General features: G+C 33.8%; 1 protein-coding gene across 1 annotated transcript in view; it reads right to left on the bottom strand.

The window, feature by feature from the left end:
* Positions 1–19,297, bottom strand: part of SMC2 (structural maintenance of chromosomes 2) — a 58,405-nt gene that overhangs the window by 17,750 nt on the left and 21,358 nt on the right. Inside the window, exons 10-19 of the mRNA XM_059657524.1 lie at positions 16,871–17,104; positions 15,311–15,470; positions 14,482–14,599; positions 13,748–13,886; positions 13,144–13,263; positions 9,947–10,151; positions 7,960–8,095; positions 5,332–5,456; positions 4,334–4,527; positions 3,146–3,289 (exon numbers count right to left, since the gene is read on the bottom strand). Of these exons, the coding sequence (XP_059513507.1) occupies positions 3,146–3,289; positions 4,334–4,527; positions 5,332–5,456; positions 7,960–8,095; positions 9,947–10,151; positions 13,144–13,263; positions 13,748–13,886; positions 14,482–14,599; positions 15,311–15,470; positions 16,871–17,104 (1,575 nt within the window). The remainder of the gene's footprint in view (positions 1–3,145; positions 3,290–4,333; positions 4,528–5,331; positions 5,457–7,959; positions 8,096–9,946; positions 10,152–13,143; positions 13,264–13,747; positions 13,887–14,481; positions 14,600–15,310; positions 15,471–16,870; positions 17,105–19,297) is intronic.

Below are 19,297 nucleotides of genomic sequence, written 5' to 3'. Positions count from 1 at the left end.
TAGTTAGCATTAATTGGGGCCAGGAGAGACTATTGGAATCTGACCAGTGAGATTTCTCGAAAAAGTAGCAATTCTGGGTAGTTAATAAGGTAATCTGATAAACTCCCAAATGACACTTATTAGGAGGAGCAAAAAACAAGGGTAGAAATAAGGTAGGCTGGGATCTGTTCATTTTCTCTTCTGTAGATGTAAGTCACATTACCTTTATCAGTAACAACCGAAGGTCACTGTTTGGTTCTAGAACAGGGGTCAAAACAGGGAAATGGAAGAAAAAGGAACTTTTTTGAAGAACTAGATCTGGGGCACAAAGGAAAACTTCCTGGTCTGACTTCTATCCCCCAACCTCAAAGTGGTCATTACACCTGGAATTTAGTCTACCACCAATGCTTCTCCCTAGACCTTAAGTCACACAAATACCTACAGACAAAAAAACCTAGGTCAACTTGTATTTGGGTGATGGAAAACAAATAGGACAACTGCTCTCTAAAAGACTCAGGAAGAACAACCTGATTAAAAGTGAATGTAATAATTTTTTTAAGCATGCTCATAAGGAAACAATGTAATTTTGAACAATAAAGAATACTTGACATTATGATTAGGTTACTGAATGTGCCCAAAATACTTTTGCAGAAGGAAGATAAATCATGGCATTTATCTAAACCAGCGTGCCCATAGTATTTTTAAAACAAGCAATACCTGACTATTTAGCCAGGGGCACTGACCTTTTCCCTTAGATTGTCAAATAAAAAAATGACAATAGCCAACACAAAAATAGCCGTCTGTTGTATATCAATACAAATTTTACCCATTTTTTGGTCAGATTTGCAAAAAATATACATACTTTTTGGTGTGCCACAGAATTTTAGTAATTCATTTATTTGTGCCATGAGATGAAAAAGATCGAAAATCGCTGATCTAAAAAGACCCAAAGACCTTTTAGCTTTTTAAAAGGTTTAAAAAACAGTAATAAAAAATACTCTGGTGATATTAACCAAAGGAAAACAGACAAGTTTATGCTGAATCTAACTAATGCTGTATCTGACAAAAACATGTTTATGAAGAAGACTGCCTAAACATTAAATCAGTCACACCTGCAGTGCAATGCTTAATCTTTTAAATAATCGTTTTTATTATGGTAGGGAAAAACAGGAAATCTGTCACTTAAGGTTGAGCAGAAACAAAATTTTAGTGTTATTTGTTTTAAGCTAATTAGTTTTAGGCAGTTTTTTTTCTTAACTCCCTAGAATGTCCTTGACACCTCTTACCAGCAAAGGAAAACAATTTAGAATGTAAAGTCTGAAAGAACAACCTTTAAAAACTAAGTGACCCATTTTATAGTTTTCCATAAAGAGAAATGGATACCCTCTTTATAGAAAGAGGTACATGCTTTGACTTTATTTAGATGAAGGAAGGAGTGTCTAATTTTAAAAAATTCTACACCATGATATTCATGAAAGACAGAAAATATGGAGGAATGAGATTAAAAGATGAATCAAAGGAAACAATGTTTTAAAAACTAAAACTTCCTTTGGAGACATAATAGAAACTATAGAAAACTTAATCACAAACCACAAAGCTGAGAAGCATTTCTATCCCTTATAAACAACAACAAAAAACGAATTTAAACAGGAACAGAATCAAGAGGAAAGACCTACTTTTCAAAATACAGGATAATACAATAATTAAAAGTCGTTTCAAGGGGAAGATGTAGAAGTAGAAGCAAGGCAAAAACATTCTTTTACCACAATGTAGGTAAATTAATGGAACTCCTGTTAAGCTGTGTACATTTTGTTAACATGAAAATCAATAACATACTATTTACAAAAACAGTACTGATAGCAACATGACAGAAAACTTCATTTCTTATATCACAAAAATGAAAGTACATACACTGAACAGCGTGGTTACTAGTTAATGCATAATTAAAAGTTGCTAAGAATAAGTTAAAAGTTCTCATCACATGAAAAATATAACTGTGGTGACAGATGTTAACTAGACTGACTTTGATGATCATTTTGCAATATATACAAATATTAATCATTATATTCTACACCTGAAACTAATGTCAATTATAACTTATTAACATGAAACAACAGAATTCAAAGTCAAAATCACAAAAAGGGACAAGAGGGTATCCAATATTCAGGAGGGGCAATCTCTAATAATAAAGACATACCCTAAGAAACCCCCTTGACTCCAAATCTACTGCCTGCTTCTGCTATCATGAAGTCTCCCTCGCCAGCTACAATATTATGCCTCATCAGGAAAGGATGCTGTGGGGACACTGTGTAGAACAGGGGTGGGCAAACTTTTTGACTCCAGGGCCACAATGGGTTCTTAAACTGGACCGGAGGCCGGGACAAAAGCATGGATGGAGTGTTTGTGTGAACTAATATAAATTCAAAGTAAACATCATTACATAAAAGGGTACGGTTTTTGTTTTTTTTTAGTTTTATTCATTTCAAACGGGCCGGATCCGGCCCCGGGCCGTAGTTTGCCCACAGCTGGTGTAGAAGGAAGGGGCTTTACTGTCTGGTGTGCTTTTCTCAAGAACAAGCTTCATGGCAGTGAGGGGGCTTCTCAGCATGTTCACAGGCTAGGGACCTCCCCACAGCCAGTCTCCCCTGGCATCACAGAAAGCTATTTCTTAGCAAGCGCCGCCCACACAGCATTTTCCTACAGAGGGCTTTCCCCGGCTCTCCAAACCTCACCAGTGGGCCACAGTCAGGTCTTCTCCAACTACATCTGGTTCTCAGCCCTGCAGTGGAATGGGGCTCTTTCCAGATTTATTTCGTCCATGGGGAGGCTGCTTCAGCCCTACAGGTAATAGCTGCTCCCTTATCTGCTGTTCCTATTTTCAGAGTTCTCTAAACCCCTTAGTGATCCCACATCATTCCAAATTCCTATTACTGTTAATAATGTTCTTAATTTAAAAGTTACCCATTCAAATTACTGTGTAGTTTTTGTTATCTGAATAAAACTGGACTAAAATAATTAGTAACATTATTTCAGGACTCTTTCTGGATCAGTAGTTATTTTTGAGTGAAGAGATTGAGACCTCTAAAGTTAATTAAATGTCTTCTAGCCAATGTTATATAAGTAGATGAACACTTGCAATTTCTTCAATATGGTAAATAAACCTCACCTTACTTTTAGCCACCTCAGCTGCCATCACTTCAATCTGACCTTCATAGGATTTGATGGCTTCATTTACAGCTTCAAGCTGTTGTTCGCAGGATGCATGCTCTCTCTTGAGCTCTTCTAGTTCCAGAGTGATAGCTTCAACTTCCTATAAGAAACAGGGCATTAACTACTGAAAAGTAAATACTACATATCAACAAAATTAGTAAGATTCTCATGCAAGTAAGACCAACAGCTTAATTGCTTAACTACCTAAACAGTGATGGCGAACCTATGACATGCGTGTCAGAGGTGACACGCAAACTCATTTTTTTGGTTGATTTTTCTTTGTTAAATGGCATTTAAATATATAAAATAAATATCAAAAATATGTCTTTGTTTTACTATGGTTGCAAATATCAAAAAACTTCTATATGTGACACGGCACCAGAGTTAAATTAGGGTTTTTCAAAATGCTGACACGCCGAGCTCAAAAGGTTCGCCATCACTGACCTAAAACATATCTAAACTGCTTCACCAGAAGGGAGGGAAAATAAAATTTACTCTCCTATACTTAAATATTGCACATACATTTGTCATTTTTTTACCAGTTCAAGGAACTTTGCATGAACTATTTTCCTTTTACTCCTATAGGGGAAAACAATATCGAATCCTACATAACAGATACATTAAGTACAGGTAAAAGCCTTTTCTAAACAATGTAAAAAAAACTAGTTTCTCTATTTTCTTCTTTCCTATTATAGCCTTTCTTATCATTAGAAAATAATTTGTGCAGCTATTTAATGACAAAAGCATGAGTTAAAAAAATAACTGTGAAGAAAAGTGAAATTTTATGGAACAGTGATTCAGAACATAGACATTGGAGTCAGAAAAAAATCTAGGTTTAATTCCCAGCTTTGGTACTATCCAAAAGATATAATCAAATATCACCAACCTACAATCGAATGGCATTCCATAAATACAGCATGCTTTGTCCTACATCATTCTTTCACAGTATACATTCACATAAATGATCAACAAAATAAATACTGAATCTGATATGACATAACAAAATATATTTCCTAAAAAAGTACTTTGTTTTTAAATTCTGTGATGAATACTGAAAAATAAGGCCAACCGCTGGTGCTCTACCACCTTTAGCTCTGTGTTGATGTTAAAAGATTGGTTCTATTTCAACAAAGGTTATTATTACCTGTTGTTTTTCTTTCATTTTCTTGCTGGAAGCATCCGCTTTTGTTTTGGCACAATCAAGTTTTTTCTGAGCATCTTTCAGCTCTTTCTCTCTTTCAGCTTCTGCATTTTTCATTTTATTCTCTAATACTTCATATTTTTCTTCTGCTTTCCTTTGAATTTCTTTGGTGTTTTTTAAGGTCTCCTCACTTTCCTCTGTTTAATAAAGTAGGCAAATGTGGCTAACTGAGGTACTTCAACTATTAACAGTTACAGATAATGGCTTACAAATTCAACTTTTAATAGAAAAAATGGTCTGGAAAGTTAGAGGCTAGAAGTTAAAAAACAAAACAAAACAAAACTATTCCAACCTTATTCTAGAAATGGTATGTTGAAACACAGATCCTGCATAAGAGCTATACTTGAACTATCTGGAGATCTATAATGAAATTATTTCCAATCATATGAAATTAATAAACCCTAACCTATAACTTATATTAAAAAGGTGGTCTATGATCTTTTTAATATCTGTGTGCTTCCTAAAACCAGAACAGAGAGAATAACTATAATATTTTTCCTTTATTATAATGGCCAGAAAGCTTAGACTTAATTCTATAAACAAGCTTACTTTGTGTTCGTCGCTCACTTATTTTGATTCAAGAGAAATACTGTGAAAACATGTCTAGGATAAGCATAGTAAAAATATTGTCTCTAAATTTAAGAAGAAAGAATAAAGTAAGATAGAATGAGTATGTTACTCTCACAAATTACACACTGAAAGAACCTGGAAAATTTTAAAAGTCTGAACAGGAAAGGATTTGGAGAAATGAGGACTTTCATATGCCACTAGTGCAAATGTGTACTTCTACAAATGGGCAGAATTTGGCAATATAGTAATCATAGCATGTAATAATTAAAATAAGTTTTAAAGATAATTCAAATAACTACATAATAAAGATAAGCTCTAAATACCTCAAGTATGGTTATCAGAAACACATTAGGTACAGTTCCTCATCTTACCAATGGTTTTTTTAAGAGCATCTAATTCTTCTTGTTGCTTGTGATATGAACTTTGCTGGAGCTTGGTTTGTAATAAATCTGCCTCCTCGGTTTTCATCTCCCACTGCTGTTTTAGTTTGCGATACCTTAGAAAAAGAGAAGTTTGTACCAAATGAACATAATTTTTCTGATGTTTGAGACATGCATCCAAACTACAGGCTTTTACCTAAAGTAAACTCACATACTAAATATAAACAATATAAGATACCACTGGTTACAAGAATAGTTTTGAGGCATCAATTAAATTCAAGGTTGATTTGGTCATTGGAGGTTAACAACTCGAAATGACCAAGACCGGTAATTATTTACAGCAATACTTCTATTTTTAGAAAACAATAAAAATCATCTTTGAATGAAACAGGGCTTCCTTAAAAATAACCCTTCCTACTAATCCTTACGGAAAGGAAAAACTCCACACAAAAAAACAACACACCAGATTAATACTATACACTGAGTGGCAAGATTATTATGACCACCCCATCAGTACAATGAACTGAATTAGTTATGCAAATAATAATAATAAAACCTTGAGAGTATTTGCTTAAGAAGTTTTCAATATTCAGTATTTTTGGAAGTGTCAATGAAGTACTGATGGGGTGGTCACAATAATCTGGCCACTCAGTGCATATTTACACACAAATTTAAAATTTTTTAAAATTTGATTAGTAATCTCCATTTTCAAATGTTAAAAAAAAAAATGTTCCCTACATTTTCTAACAAGACATAGTTTAAAAGTGCACAGCACAGAGTAAACATTTGCAATGCATTTTCCTTGCAAACCCTGTGATCTACCCCAGTTCTGGCTATTTAGTTATTTCTTTAGAAAGTATGTAGCTAATTCAGCTACAGTTAAATTTCAAGTAATTAGAAAATCATGAAATTTGAGGAAAAAGTATAAAACAAATACTTCTATGTGTATCTAGCCTCAAACTGCTTGACATCAATTAAAAAAAAAAAAAAGGCTATGTTCCTGATATGGTCTATGAAAGAATAACTTTACTTGACCCTTCCATTCTCATATTTTTCAAAATCTATTTTGTTTCCTTAACCCCAATGCTACAAATCTATAGGACAATTGTGCAAAATAAATGATCCAATACTGCTGAACAAAGTTAACAGTTCTAAGCCAAATGTGAGCACAAACTCACTGCCATGCCAGAGCTTCCACACAGAGCTCAGGAAAATCTTGTTGCATTTTTCTCACAGAAAAAGTTCAGTCACTTTATGGTTAATTTATGTTACGGTAAAATGCAGGTTAAACATATATATGATGTTTGAAAGTGGGCATTCTGATATACTGTATCTTGGAATGACCATGTTGACTGATTATAACAATTTCTTCAATATACATAGTATCCTAAATATCTTGTTACCATTCTAAGCTTTGATAATTTTAAATGAATGCTACAAATTTCATTTCTAAGTTTATGTAGATTTTTAAAAAACCTTTATTCAGCGTTATGAATTCTAAATAAAATGTTTGATTTTAATTTTATCTCAGTTGCCAATTGCCAGCTTCAGAAGGACTGGAAAAAATTACACTTTCATATAATGTACTTTGTAAGTTGTAGTGTTTATACTACTGAAGCCTTTCAAAGCAAGTAAGGACTCTTCTCCAGGATAACCACACGTGGAGTTCACTCACATCATTCAACAGCCACCTTCTAAGCGATGCTTTCCCTGAACACCAAATTATGTAATTTCAGCACCTGTTTGCCCTGGACAGCTCAATATCTCTTTTTCTGTTGTCCTTTTTTCTCCTTAGAACTTAGCATTTCTCTAACACACTTTACCCATTTAACCTTCTTTAGTGTTTGTTTCCATATATATATATATATACACACACACACACACATATATATACACATACATACACATAGACATACACACAATGAAGGAAGAGATTTATCTGTTTGATTCATCACTGTATTCCAGCTCCAATAAGGGTATTTGGCACATAGGAAGAGGCACTCAAAAGTGAGTAATGTTAAGTTACAAAAAGAGGTTACATTAAACACCATGATCCCAGTTTTGAAAATATTATAACATGCATATACCTTGTACCATACATAAACAGAAGTAATATTGAAAGGTTAACATACATACCTATAATCTACACCCACAGAAGAAACATGTAAGGACACTTTAATTTTAGCAGTGACTTTCTGACATGAACTTACTTCCTCCGTATGCAACCTAATAATTTTCAATAGCTATAGGTCAGCCATAATGCTGCTGAAGTCAGTGCAGACACCTGATCAATGCTAAACTGTATCATTTCATTCATATCAAGGACCAAGTATCTGCTATCAACCTCCAGAGTACATCTCAAAGGGAAAGGAGAATATTTGGTTAATTTTTCCTTCTGTTTAATTAATTTCTTATAACAAAGGCATTTTTTTTATTAGAAAAACTGCATAACAAACAATTGATTCAACTAAAAAAAAAAAACACCAAGGATAGTCTGAAAAAAAGTCAAAGTTGCATTTCTTCAAATAAAGGTATATTTTCTTTCCTTTTCTACCATGCAAAATCTTTGACCAAAAAGAATATATATAAATATATGTAGCTTAATTCAATAGGTCTTACTTTTCAGCAGTGTTTTTAAGACCTGCTAATTCCTCTTCTAGAGCCTGTAGTTCATTCTCCTTGATTCTCAGCTTATCTTGGACATCTTTGAGCTCCTGAAACTTGGTTAAAATTGAAGCCGCCTGGGATCGAGCACCTGACAGAAATTGAAATTGTACAATAAGTTATCACATACTTAGTAAATAAGAAGTTTTCTAAGAGAATTATACTTGAAATGATTCCATATGCAATCCTTTACAATGAGCTTATGAAATTATAGAATTTACTTCATTTACATCTTACAACATACATACTTGGTAAGTACTTCAAAGTAGATGTGGTGGATTATTTGTTCAAGCTAATCACTGTCCCTGCCTACTCATAAAGATCGGGGTTAGGCATGTAATTTGATCTGGTCAACAAAATGGGAAATGTGCCTCTTCTGAAAGTGGGCCTTAAATGACAGCACCTAAATCACCACATTTTCCCCCTCGCCCATTTCTCCTTCAGCCTGGGTTCCAGAATGAGATTAGCATGGGGCAGAGACAACTGACCTACAGTTACTGTAGCATAATCATGAAAAAAAAAAAAAACACTTGTAAGCCACTGAGATTTGGGGGCTGTTTGTTATACCATAACCTTGTCCGGGCTCTGATATAGCAGAGAGAATTGGTTTCACTTTATAAACAACTGTATTTGTCTGGCATTGGCAGGCTGAGGTTATACTGGCAAGAAAACTCTGTAAGTTTGATAAAATACAAAGGTTAATAAGCAATGCCATTATGAGCATTTTGTTAATATGATATGGGGTTACACATTTGCCATCCCTTAGGAAGGAATTTTAAGAACATACAAATCAATGAAATCTAGTTTCTTCTATTTTAGATATTTTAAAATATTTGGTCTGTCTTCCCATTGTAACTACTAGTCATCTTATTGTGTACCGGGGAATTTGATCATCGGATTCATTTTGTTGACTCTTGTCTTCTTGGCCTAGAAAGAAATTGTTATCTAATATGTAAGAGGTGTTACCTCTTGGTTTGGCTAAAAGCACAAACTCTAATTATTAGAGTTCAAATTCTGAGTTTTGCCACTTATCAGTAAGTTATTTAATAACTCTGTACCTTACTTTCTACAACTGTATATGAGAAATGATTGTGATATGCTTACCTCATAGTTGCTATAAGGATTAAAAGAGTTAATTATTTAAAGCCCTTAGAATATGGTTTTATAGCGTGATAGAGATGTTCTCTACCTGCATTTTCCAGTTACCCATTAATTAACCATTTATGGTTACTGAGCCCTGAGAATGTGACTTGTGCAAGTGAGGAAATTAATTTTAATTTTGATTATTTAAATGTAAAGAGCCACATGTGGCTAACAGTTCCTATTTTGGACAGCACAATCTTACAACACTGCCTAGTAGACAGTAAGTATTATTCAGTGTTTGATATTATGAGATCACTTGATACAGATCTGTAAACTCAATGTGGTAAACATTAAAACAAGAAGCATATGGTCATTATCTAAGAATTCCTTTCTTAAAGTATTAAAAAAAGTACCATCTCCAGGGCAAATTTAATTTTATTTTGACAGGAGCAGTGGCATATACACAAAGTAGAAGTTATCATGTTTGATGAAGGAGAAATGGGTGGTTAAGCTACAAATATACTGGGGGGGAAAAGACTTCATTTCCCAGTGACTAGAATATTCTGATAGGGCAAAAAGCAAAAGAAAATAAACAGTAATAGTTTTACTTGAGATGAATAAAAAAAAGCTAGGATTGATGCTTAGACTAGAGCTCATTGAGGACTATGACATCATGTAATCTCTCAATATTATTAAATACCTGTCATGTGGTAGGTATTCAAAAGAGAACCCAATTTCTAGATTAGTAATAAAACTCTGGATTAAGTCATTCCAACCCTACTATTTTCTGTTAAAGATAATAAAAGGCCCCATCCTATTTACCACATAGAATTATGAGGACAAATGATATAATACCTACCTCCACTCAGTGTCCCATGAGGATCAAATACCTCACCTCCTCGAGTTACAGTTCTAGTCATTATCCTTTTATCAAAGGCTACTTTTTTTGCATTATCCATATTGTCACAAACAAATGTTGTTCCAAAGACAAATTCCATTGCTTTCTGAAGTTCCGGTTTGTATTCAACCAGGGAAAGAGCCACATGAACATTGTTAGGGCCAACCTGTGGGGAAAAAAACAGATGTGTACTTACTACTCCTTTCCTTTCAAAATAATTTTATAAAATAGTAAGAATTGCTACAATAGAAATTTAGGTAATACTTATCTAGCAAAATAATTCCTTTAGAACTTTCTAAAATGCTATGGAAATCTCAAGAGTTTCATTTAGGAAAATTTTTTTTTTCTCCAAATTTAAACCCTGAAAGACCTATTGAGAGTTTCCAGCAAGGAGCGGCCACTATGAAGTTTCTAAATCCACACTGGACTATTCGAACAGACTTTCTTAATTAAAGTATAGCAATGCTGGACCAATGTTTTGACATAAAATGTTTTTGTTTCAATTATTAGTAATATGTTTGTTCCACAGTGAATGCTTTTTCATTTAAATTAAATATGCTAGGGCAGCCACCGAAATAAAAACACAATAATTGAGTAAAAAAATTTTTTTAATTCCTGTCCTTTATTTTGATACAACTGTGTCTTGTCAGACTTTATTTACAGTGTCCATCTCTGCCCGTCTTTTAGAACAACTAAGCATTCTTTATGAAGCTTAGCAGCAGCTGAAGTCAAAATAAAGGAGGCTCTATGTAACACGTATTCAGCATTGTACCGTGACGTACTAGCTACATTAAACACATCTGGCTAAAGGATTTAGCTGTATTTTTACTGTTACTTGAAATCCCAATTTACTTCTGACACTGGGACTGGACCTAAGGTTGAAATAACTTTCAAAGCCTTCAAAGTAAAGGAAGTACTAACCCAAAATACCACCTTTCAATTACTATGCACTCATCTCCATCCCCTGACAGTGTATAGATCAACACAATTGTACTTCGAAGTAATTTTAATTGAAGACTTCTCAAAATTTCAGCAAATATACTGAATATCCATTTAATATCTTAATTACAAATGCAATGCGAGGTTTCAGTCTTTTCAATCCTGCACTTGAAATAACTACTCAATAAGCTGATTCTGCTGCTGAATGTTATACAGTCGTTAATAGCCGTTTAAATGAACTTTCTTATACTCATCTGCTATTTTACTAGTAGTCATACCAGGGGTAGGAGTTAGCTACTACTTCTCAACAGCTGACTGAATATCTCTGCCATGTGTTTTGTACATCCACAGATTGAAAGGCACTTAGAAGAACTCTAACAGAGAAGCATCTCTGCAAGATCAACAGACACCTTCCATATACGGTCTTGCTGTGCACAGTTTACATGTGCCTAGCATGAAAAAAACTGAAGAATTCTGGTATTAATAAACTGTAATTCTAATTATTCAGAAAACAGAAATTCAATACAATCAAGAGCCACTTAATGATGGGGATATGTTCTAAGAATGCATTGTTTGGCGATTTCTTTATTGTGCAAACATCATAGGCAGCAGTCGCCAACCGGTGGTCCGAGAGGTCCGAACAGTTGGCGACCACTGTCATAGAGTGTACTTAACACAAACCTAGATGGTTGAGCCTACTACACACACAACTAGCCTATTGATCTGTAGGGGAGGAAAAACAGTTTTCCCTTCACTTTTCTGGTTCTTGGCTGAGACATCCCTATGAAAAAAAAAGTTAACAGGAGAAAAAAAAAAGTTTAGTAACATCTATACCGCCTGTCTACATGGAAGAGACCTGGAAAACTGACTCCTCAAAATAGCTGAAGCCAGCATTTTTACCATCTTACCTTAAATACCATCTTTAGTGCAAGGCAAAAGATGTTGGGGTGGGGAGAGTGAGTTACCAGAAAAAGCACAGTAAACAAAGGTAAGTTTGCTATGTAGATTTAATTCCTTGTCTTCTACACTGATATGAGTTTCTAGAGGTAAGGTGTCACTCCCCTCTTCACCCTTACAAATGAAAATATCTTTTACAAAGGGTAACTTCTACTTTCTTAACAAGCCTAAAATATTTTTATACCAAATAGACTATTTAAGAGTAATAAATAGTTGCCCTACAGCTTCTAGGCTACAAACCTGTTCAGCATGTTACTGTATGAAATACTGTAGGCAACTGTAACACAAGGGTTAAGTACTTGTGTAATATGTGCTATGACATTATTAAGGCTAGGACTTCACTAATCCTTAAAAATTTTTGAGCTCCATTATAATCTTAAAGGACCAAGGCCTTATGTAGGGTCCTTTCTTAACACTAGAAAGACTGAAATTTAGTATATCCCTATATTGCCCAAAAGCAGTCAAAATGACTGCATTGTGAAAGAATAATATCGGAGCACTCTTCACTTATGTTCCTTAGCTTTTCCAATAACTCACTTCTATTCGACATTTCTTTCATGAATTTAGGGCGCAAAAGAAATAAACAACTTATTAGAACAAGTATCACTGCATAAAGATTCGAATAACAAGTACTAGTTTAGCTTATTGAGCAACTGCAACTTATCAAGTATCGACAATTTATCATGTACTTGTATGTTATCATGTGACGGTAATCGAAAAAAAATGAAAACTGTTATTTCAATACAGAGCCGAACTGGTCATATAAGAAATTTACTCAATTCAATAATAAGAGTCATAATTCCTCCCCCCCCCCCCCCCCCCAAGCAGTCAAAATGACTGCTTTTGGGCAATATAGGTATAACACATATATATATACCGGAAATGAAGGAGGGGGGAGGTAACTACAATTATTAATAAACACATTTATATGTTGTACAAAAAGTCACAAAATTCTAAGAAATTGTGTCCTTATATACATAATTGTTTTTCTAATTGAAATTAAAAAGCAGTCAAAATGACTTCCTTGGGCATTCTAGTGTTAATGGGGAGAGTACTGTTTTTACTATTACCTGATAGTTATGTAACTTGACTTAAGGGTTAAAGAGATTCTAATACTACAACTTTGAAACACCAACTATATTTTTTTATCTTAATTTTTAAGTCATGGTAGCAAAAAAATTTTGCAGTTCTGCATATGATTAAGTCCCCCAAAATTAATGTTCTCTAATTTTAAAAACAGAGATAAAACATGTAAGACTTACAAGATTCTGAGCGACCCTCAGGGTTTCTGGAGCAATACATGTGGCTGAAATTTTATTGAGTGGAATTATAGTGTATCGACGTTTCAATTCCCCCTTTTCTAGAAGCTTTTTTCCAGTAACCTAAAACACAGTGCATGTGAAATAAAAATACATGCATATTATTAATGATAACAGAAAACATTTGAATGGAGAGTGCACATTTAGGAATCTATAATCAAATATTTAGTGCCTACTATCCTGAACAATTAAAAGTCTAAGGCTGATAATATACATTCTGGATTCCTGAGTGAGCTTGAGACTTCCTCTGAAATACAGCTAAATCCTATATAATAAAGAGCTAATATGCTAATTAGACTGAACAGCAGAATGACCCGAGGCTGCTGGGGCTGCGAGGGCCAAGCCCCTTGCACTATTTTCGTGCATCGGGCCTCTAATCAAATATAATAATATAGTAAAAATGTCATTAACTGAAAAGTTTTAACTTGTAAAAATAAGCAACTTTGGAAGAAGCTTACAACATCAAAAAAGTACCCAAATCTTCTATCAGCACATAATTATCAAGCTGAACAGCAATCACAAATTTCCTTTATTAAAATCAATTTACCTCTGTGTCTACTACAACATTGTAGAGTCGTTCCCCAGCCACCAATTCTAAAGCTGTGGTTGCAGAAGTATCTTTCACACTAATCAAAGAAGCTACAAGTCCTTTCACACAATTTCTATTCCAGTTCTTCTCTGGATCCCTAAAATGGAAAAGTTGACAAAAGTCAATCTTAGATAAGAAAATAGAAAAAAATTATATATATATAGTAATACTCAGGAGCTCTTTTCGACAGCACATTAAACTGACAGAAGAATCATATAGATTTAACAAAACAAAAACTTGAAAATGTCCCAGATGACTACCCAGCTATTGTTTTTAAATCAATCAAAAGCTCTTTTAGTACATATTGTTTCAATGTAACAAAAATAACTTTGACTTTCTAATCTTTGTAATATATAATTACCATAGCATTCTATGAAAGAAATCCCATGAGGAAAGCAAACTGTAAAATGTTAATATAGATATTTATCATTAATGATAGAAAACCTTTAAAGAAACTTTGGATTGAGATTAAATTCCTCTCATTTTGGTTTTAAGATAGGTGGCATTAACAGCCATTAAATCTCACAAGAATTTCCCCTGCCCACACCTGAAACATTGCAATTAACGTAAAGCAGTTCACAATTTTCATACAAAAATCTTAATGTCCATGAAATTTTAAGACTGCCTTCCAGCCAAAATAAAAAGAGATCTTGGTTATTACTATGTTAAAATTCAAGATTTAAATCTCATACCTGTAGGCAAATTGAAGATTGGGAAATCTGGCCAAGAGAGCTTCATATGTTTCTTTCAATCTACTGATATCACGTGACAGTTGCCTGCGCTTTTCCAGAAGGCTTTCCTCCTTGTTTTCTAAACAGTAAATCATAAGTAAATTAAAACCAAGTCGCCAAAACCGGTTTGGCTCAGTGGATAGAGCGTCGGCCTGCGGACTGAAAGGTCCCAGGTTCGATTCCAGTCAAGGGCATGTACCTGGGTTGCGGGCATATCCCCAGTAGGAGATGTGCAGGAGGCAGCTGATCGATGTTTCTCTCTCATCGATGTTTCTAACTCTCTATCTCTCTCCCTTCCTCTCTGTAAAAAAGCAATAAAAATATATTAAAAAAAAAAAAAAACAAGTCTTAAAATAAATATTCTGTTTTAAGGAAAATATTTGTAACCTCTATTTCCAAAGCATTTCTAGAAGCAAAATACAAATTTCTGATAAGTATTAAGTAAAAAAGCATGCTTAACATTCAAATTTCTATTGTGTTAAGTAGACATTTCTGACAAATAATACAATTTCTATTCCAAAAAATAACAAATGAATTGAATGCCTACTGAAGTAGAAATATACAAATGACATTTTTGAGTTTAAGTGTCAGGTCAGAGTGATTGAAGCAGGAAATTCTTAGTGAATCTTCAAAAATTCTAAGCATATTTTTGAGACTATATTTGTAAACATTTCTTATACTAATACTCATTAATAGGATAAAAATTTTTCCTACTTGCTATTTTTTTAAGTTAGTTTCACCAACCACCACTACCTCCTAATGATTTAATAGTATGTCTTTAAAGGCAAACCTTCATAATTTAGCTTTTTTATTTCGGCTTCAAGTTTTTCTTTAAGCTTCTTCACAGCCTCTAAAGCTTCTTGATCCTTCCTGTAGCCACTATCCATCTTCTTAACTTCAGCTTGTTTAGTCTTTAATTCTTGTTGGGCATGTTTCAATTTCATCTGAGCCTGCAAAGAAAAATGTAACAGACCATCTGAGGCAGATAGTTCAGATTGGTTTAAGAGAATCAGCCTTGAAAATGCAACTGTTGGCCACTTGGATTAGTATCCCAACAGATCAATCATTTCCTAACATTTTCTCCTCAAAAAAACTACTCAGAGTAAAAACTAATATGTTTAACATAAACCATAAAATAACTTGCAATTTAAATCCATATTTTTAATAATTATAAAATATGAAATGAATTAGTTCAAATTATATCAAAGAATACTTGTCATTAGCTGGTTAAATTAAGAACACAATAGAAAGCTAAAAATCCTAACTCTAGTTCTCTTCCTTTCCACTTAGACAACACTCACAAATATACATTAGTACAATCTAACAAGAGAAGCTATACTGAGCAATGAGAAATAACATTACATAGAAAAAGGGAAACTAAATTGACAGCAATTTAAATGCAAAGAGTCTGATATTTAAATGCTAGTTTATATAATTGAGCACTAGTCCTTAAAACCATGAAGTAGTATTCTAAGCTCTATATGGGTATATCCTCCCTCTAAAACTGAATAACGATGGGCTTGTCCCAATACAAATAAGTTTATAGGAAAACCGAGAGGGTTTTAAAGTTTTTTGGCTATTGATTTTTAACAAATATTTTGTGATCATCTTTGTTGAATAAAAAAGTGGCAAATAGGTGATAGAAAAACTTCAACTGGATTAATATACAATACACACACATGTCCATATATATTTTCAGAGCTGAGTCTTCCATTACAAACAAAGAATGTGTATATATACATTTTTTCTTTCTGCTATCAAAAGTCTTATAGTCACAGGACTTTAAGAGTTGTACAACTATCTAAACATTTGAAAACCATTCTAATAGATTGACAAACCTTTGAAAATTATGAAATCAGAGTAGGAAAACCAAAGACTAGAATGGGGGTAGGTGGGAAGTGGAGATATTTCCAAAGAGTATGTTGTCAAGTTTTAGAACCAAGGTTTTAAGAACTAGATGTGTTGGGCATAGAAATGGAGAGGATACTTTTCTGTTCCTGTTAAATCTTAGTACTTCAAGTTAATGATGCCAATAAATACAGCAAAAAAAATATATAAAATTGACTAACCGCAAATATTCCATATAGTGCTGGAAACAAAATAAAGCCTTTATTACACTAACAATTTCAATTAACCTATAAAGGCATTTTAGGTTTTAAAGCATCTTTAAACTATCAATATTTAGCAATCCACATATCAGAATTTCATTACAGTAAATGCTATAAAGTGGCAGAATAAAATAAACAAGATCCTCGACATTGATCTGACTATTTTTTAACAAAGCATAAATGTGAAGCATCTTCTTGAAAACAAAAAAAGTAATCACATAGTGCTTAATGTCTATATTTACCTGTTTGGCTTCTGTCTGAGCTTTACTTATGTCATTTTTACAGGCCATCATTTGACCAGCAAGAGTTGCTTCTGCTCCATCTTCGTTACTGGACAGGCCAGCGGAAACAGCATTGAAGTGCTGCTGTGCAGCAGCCAAAGCTTCAGCGTCTTTATTACTTGCTTCTTGAAGGGTGTTCAGCCCATCTGTTATCTTTTTAACCTCTTTTTCCTTTGCTGCTAAAGTTTTAGAATCCTTTAGGAAGAGTTTCAGATTGAAAAGTGTTATATTTTAGGAGAAACATCTATTTTCTAATACATATGTATACTTATGTCATCAAATTTCACTGCAATTTGAAGGTGGACATGGTTACAAGAAAAATAATGTCACCTTAAATAAAATAATTTAAACATTTTATTCTCATTTTGAAATTTGCTGTTTTTAGGATAAATGTGCTGCCTTTTTTTTTTTTTTTAAATGAAAGGTAGGCTTCTTGTCTCCCAGGCCAGATCCTTTTCTTTTTTTTTAAATGTATTTTATTGATTTTTTACAGAGAGGAAGAGAGATGGAGAGGATAGAGAGTTAGAAACATCGATGAGAGAGAAACATTGATCAGCTGCCTCCTGCACACCCACTACTGGGGATGTAAATATGTGCTTATCTTTCTAGAAATACTTTCATATGTTATAGTCAAATCTGAGAGATAATGCGCTGACATAATTGCAAATTTAAACCACTTGAAGAAACTAAAAATCAGTTTCTAAATCTAAATAATTATAATAGCCATCCTACACCAATTTTAAAAGTAGAGATTTTAGGATTAAGAACGTGTATATAAAAATATTTTTAGGCCCTGGCCTGGTAGTTCAGTTGGCTAAAACGTCATCCCAATACACCAAAGGTTGTAGGTTTGATCCAAGGTCATGGTATATACAAGAATCATCCAATAAATGCTTAAATAAATGGAATAACAAAACGATGTTTAGCTCTCTCCCTCTCTTTAAAAATCAATTAAATTTTTTAAAGAATATTTTTATAAACTATTAAGGGCCATAAAATTTAAGCATTAAATAATTGTGGGGATAGCATTACTTAACACCTTTTTATGCAAGATACCAGCCCTAAAAAATATGTATATCTATACTGTTTATATGAAAGTGACCAGAAATCAGAAATTTTGGCCCACCTGTTTAATTCATGATTGAATAAATATTTACCAGATGTTTACTATGTACCAAACAAAACTATGTATTGTTTTAGACTCCTCAGGGAGCCTATATGTTAGGGTGGAAGACATAGTAAGCAAACAAGCAAAGTAAAGGGATGGAAGGTGATGGGGGCTATTATTTTAAGAAGAATGACAGGAGGTCTTTTTGTGATAACATTTGAGCAGAAGCCTAAATGAAATAAAAGGAGTGGCCATGCTATACTAGGAGGAATTGTAATTGGAGCAATGAGCAAGTGGTAAGAAGGAGCCAGGGGTTAGACCATATAGTATTGTAAACCATGGTAAAGACTTGGATTTAATTATACTTGTAACTTTGAAACCACTAAAGGTTTTAAGTACAAGAATGATGTCATCTAATTTGTATTTTAGCTTTTGTACAGATCAGACTATAGAGCAGGAGGGGCAACTAGTAAGGACACTATTGCACTATCCCTCATGGGAGGTGATGGCTTATACCAGGTTAGCAGTGATGGAGGTGATGAAAAGTGCCTGTATTCTGGATATCCTTTTAAAGCCAACAGAATTTGCTGATGGATTAGATGTAGGATTTGAGAGAAAAGGAGAAATCCAGGAGGACCCTATGATTTCTGAACAGAACCGTTAGGTTACCAGTGGTGTCCTTTACCGGTATGAGAAAAATTCAATAATATAGGCAGGTTTGGGTAGGCGGAGTAAATTTAAGAATTTTATTTTGGATATGTTAAGTTTTAGACTTTGTTACCATCCATGTAAAACTATTAAGAAGCTAGACTAATGAGTCTAGAATTTATCTAGCTTCCCTGAGTCTAGAATTCAGGGAAAGAGTCAATAATTTGGGACATGCCAACATATGTACTTGGATTTGTATTTCTAACCTGGATTCAACATCTCTATTTAGATGTCTAACAGGGACCTCAAGCCCATCAAATTCATACTATACTTCTTCTTATTCTCCACTCAGCTTATGGTAATCCTAGGTCCAACTGTCAAAACCTAGAATTTTCCTTCACTCCTTCCTTTTATATTTAACAGCCAATCTCCAGGTCATTCTGGTTGGACCTACCCTTAAGATGCGCATAAAATGTCACAACTTTCTCAGTACACTCCATTTCTATTGCATTTGTCCAAGGGCTAACACCTGGACAAGCTACTTTCCTCATCCTTTAGTTTGTTCTCAAAACAAGAATAGGAGACTTCTGGTCAAGATGGTGGAGCAGGTAAACAATGTGCCCACCTCCTCC

This window comes from Myotis daubentonii, chromosome 11 (assembly GCF_963259705.1).
Source record: "Myotis daubentonii chromosome 11, mMyoDau2.1, whole genome shotgun sequence".
NCBI lineage: Eukaryota > Metazoa > Chordata > Mammalia > Chiroptera > Vespertilionidae > Myotis > Myotis daubentonii.
Note: the sequence above shows the minus strand (reverse complement) of the source record. Positions and strands in the feature narration are given on the sequence as shown.